The sequence below is a fragment of the Palaemon carinicauda genome, chromosome 13 (assembly GCF_036898095.1).
Source record: "Palaemon carinicauda isolate YSFRI2023 chromosome 13, ASM3689809v2, whole genome shotgun sequence".
NCBI classification, from domain to species: Eukaryota; Metazoa; Arthropoda; class Malacostraca; order Decapoda; family Palaemonidae; genus Palaemon; species Palaemon carinicauda.
In genome coordinates this window covers 128,465,257-128,468,421 of record NC_090737.1, presented here as the reverse complement: position 1 = coordinate 128,468,421, position 3,165 = coordinate 128,465,257, and the positions used below count along the sequence as shown (strand labels likewise).

At 39.2% G+C, this 3,165-nt stretch overlaps 1 protein-coding gene across 1 annotated transcript in view; it reads right to left on the bottom strand.

Moving 5' to 3' along the window:
* Positions 1-1,082: 1,082 nt before the first annotated feature.
* Dbx overlaps positions 1,083-3,165 on the bottom strand; it is a 58,502-nt gene continuing 56,419 nt past the window's right edge. Inside the window, exon 5 of the mRNA XM_068385289.1 lies at positions 1,083-1,617. Within this exon, the coding sequence (XP_068241390.1) occupies positions 1,102-1,617 (516 nt within the window). The 3' untranslated portion in view covers positions 1,083-1,101. The remainder of the gene's footprint in view (positions 1,618-3,165) is intronic.

Sequence of the window (3,165 nt, the reverse complement as noted above, 5' to 3'; positions counted from 1 at the left end):
GTTAGTATTTTTTGTCCGAATACTTCCGACCAATCAGTTATTAGGAAACTTTTCCGAGCTAAAAGGGTACCAACTAACGACCAATCAGCTATTAGGAAACTTTTCCGAGCTAAAAGGGCACCAGCTAACGACCAATCAGCTATTAGGAAACTTTTCCAAGCTAAAAGGGTACCAGCTAACGACCAATCAGCTATTAGGAAACTTATTTCAGCTAAAAGGGCACCAACTAACGACCAATCAGCATTTAGGAAACTTTTCCGAGCTAAAAGGGCACCCTCCCGAGTCGGTGCAAATCTACCTCACTACAAAAAAATTACTGTAGTTATAGTTATTATGACACGTCATGTGCAATTAACGAATTGTTATTCATGTCAGATGGGGCGGTGGTGAGCCTTCATCCTCTGATTATAATCACGCAGTAATTTGATTTGATGGCTATTTTTAACGCTGGGTGAACATTTATTTATGTCGTTTGTATGTTTGTTTGTTTTATATTTGTATGAATAGTTTTTCCCCTATTGGTAAAGAAATATATTGAATGACAATGTTTCGTCGTGTTTGTGTACGTGGTTTTGTTACCTCCGCCAACGAAGTTTGGGAGGAGGTTATGTTTCCGCCCCTGTTTGACTGTCTGTTTGTTTGCGAACAACTTCCTGGCCGCATCTCGCCGTGTTTCAAAGTGTGTTTGTTTTACGATAGGAGAAGGTTATGTTTCCTCCCCTATTTGTCGGTTTGTGTGTTAGTTTGTTTGTGAACAAAATCCTGGCCATGATTTTACTCATAGGGTAATGAAACTTTCAGGGATTAAGTGATTCAATTTTTATAATCTTAGGTCAAAGGGCAAGGTCAAGAAATAAGTTACTGTGGCGGAGCTCTACGTTTTTAGAGATCTTTTCTAGTTTGTTTATGTGCTTGTGAGTATATTTGGTGTTTGCGTGAACAATCATCTCTTACGGTAAACGCTGAAGCAGGTACATTTAGATTATCGAGATTCGATACTGACGTCAAAACAAAAATGGAGATAAAAAAAACCTTAGGAAGTATTAATACAATACGCAAAATCATAAGATAAAGATGCACATCTCTCACACTCTTTGACAATTAGTCATTGTCACTATCTTCGTTATTCGAAACGACCAAGTCGTCGGTGACGTTGATGTCTTCGTCGGAATAATCCGCCTCTCCTTCGGCGTAAGGGAAGGCGTAGGGGGCGGGTTTCCCGTAGGACGAGAGGGAGGTGATGTCCTTAATCTGGATCTTCCCCGGCAGGGTCGCCGCCAGGGAGGTGACGTAGTCGCGTCCATGCTGGTTAGGAAGTGTCTGAGGGGTAGGGCCATTCGATTGAGGAGGCCCTTGGAAGCCACCGTCGTCTCCTCCACCACCGCGCCCTTGGAAGTGCTGCTCCTTGTGAGAGACAGTCAGGTGATCGTCAGTTTGCTGCGATGCGCTGTCCTCCTTGCTGACGTTGGTTCTGCGTTCGTCGACCACGTCTGACAGGTCGGGGTTGGGGTTGTTCTTCGTGGGCAGGGTCTGTTCTCGAGATCCTCCTGAGGCGAGGAGTTCTCTCTCCTTCGAGTTCCTCCATTTCATCCGTCTGTTCTGGAACCAGATTTTTACCTGTTGGGGGAAAAATATAATTGGATGGTTTGATAAAGAAAACAGATTTTTACCTGTTGGGGGAAAAATATAATTGGATGGTTTGATAAGGAAAACAGATTTTTACCTGTTGGAAGAAAAATATAATTGGATGGTTTGATAAAGAAACAGATTTTTACCTGTTGGGGGAAAATATAATTGGATGGTTTGACATAGAAAACAGATTTTTATCTGCTGGGGGAAAAATATAATTGGATGGTTTGATAAGGAAAACAGATTTTTACCTGTTGGGAGAAAAAATAATTTGATGGTTTGATAAAGAAAACAGATTTTTACCTGTTGGAAGAAAAATATAATTGGATGGTTTGATAAAGAAAACAGATTTTTACCTGTTGGGAGAAAAAATAATTGGATGGTTTGATAAGGAAAACCGATTTTTACCTGTTGGGAGAAAAATAATTTGATGATTTGATAAGGAAAACAGATTTATACCTGTTGGGAGAGTAAATAATTTGTTGATTTGATAAGGAAAACAGATTTTTACCTGTTTGGAGAAAAAATAATTTGATGGCTTCATAAGGAAGACAGATTTGTACCCGTTGGGTGAAATAATGTGATAGTTTGACAAGTAAAACTTGAGTATCAGAAACTTGGAGCCTTACTTTATATAGCCCTAAAACATAAGTTAGTTACAACACAAAGAGCAATGGATAGAATAAGGACGGGAATGACACCAAGAGACAGAAAAAGATCAGGATGGATACGAGAGTAAAGTAGAGGATATTTTAACACGATGTAAGAAAAAGAAATGAACATGGGCAGGACATATAACGAGAATGTCAGATAATAGATGGATATTATGAAAAACAGAATGGGTCCCAAGAGATTGCAAAAGAAGCAGGGGGAAATAAAGATGATGGATTAACGAACTAAGAAAGTTTGCGGGTATAGACTGGCGTAGAAAGACCATAAACAGACGTGAGTGGAAAGACATGTGTAAGGCTTTTGTCCTGCAGTGGACTAGTTAAGACTAATTATATATATATATATATATATATGTGTGTGTGTGTGTGTGTGTGTGTGTTTGTGTACATATATATATGCTTGTGTGAGTATGTGGGCATGTTTTACATTATGTGAAAGCATCAAGTTGTATTCCATAAATATTATGGTAAATGACAGATATTTCATGGAAAACCTATTCGTGTTCTTTGTATCAAAATTCAAATCTAAAGATCGTACACTAACTAGGACCAAATTATCGCGAATTATTAGCACACGATAGTAGATGCACATCCTGGAAATATATATTGCCACGAGCAGGTCATGACAGTACAAGGCACTGATTATAATTGCGAAATTCCTTTAGAGACCCTGTTCAGGCTCATTGTATTTGCACCAATATGTTGTCCAAATGTAGTGCGAATTATGCATTGTGCAGAAAGGGCTTTGTTGGATTTGAAGTTGTTCTGCGAGAGAGAGAGAGAGAGAGAGAGAGAGAGAGAGAGAGAGAATGAAGGCGGGTGGAGTGGTACTGCCTTTTATTTTATAAAGCCTTATTAAAACATG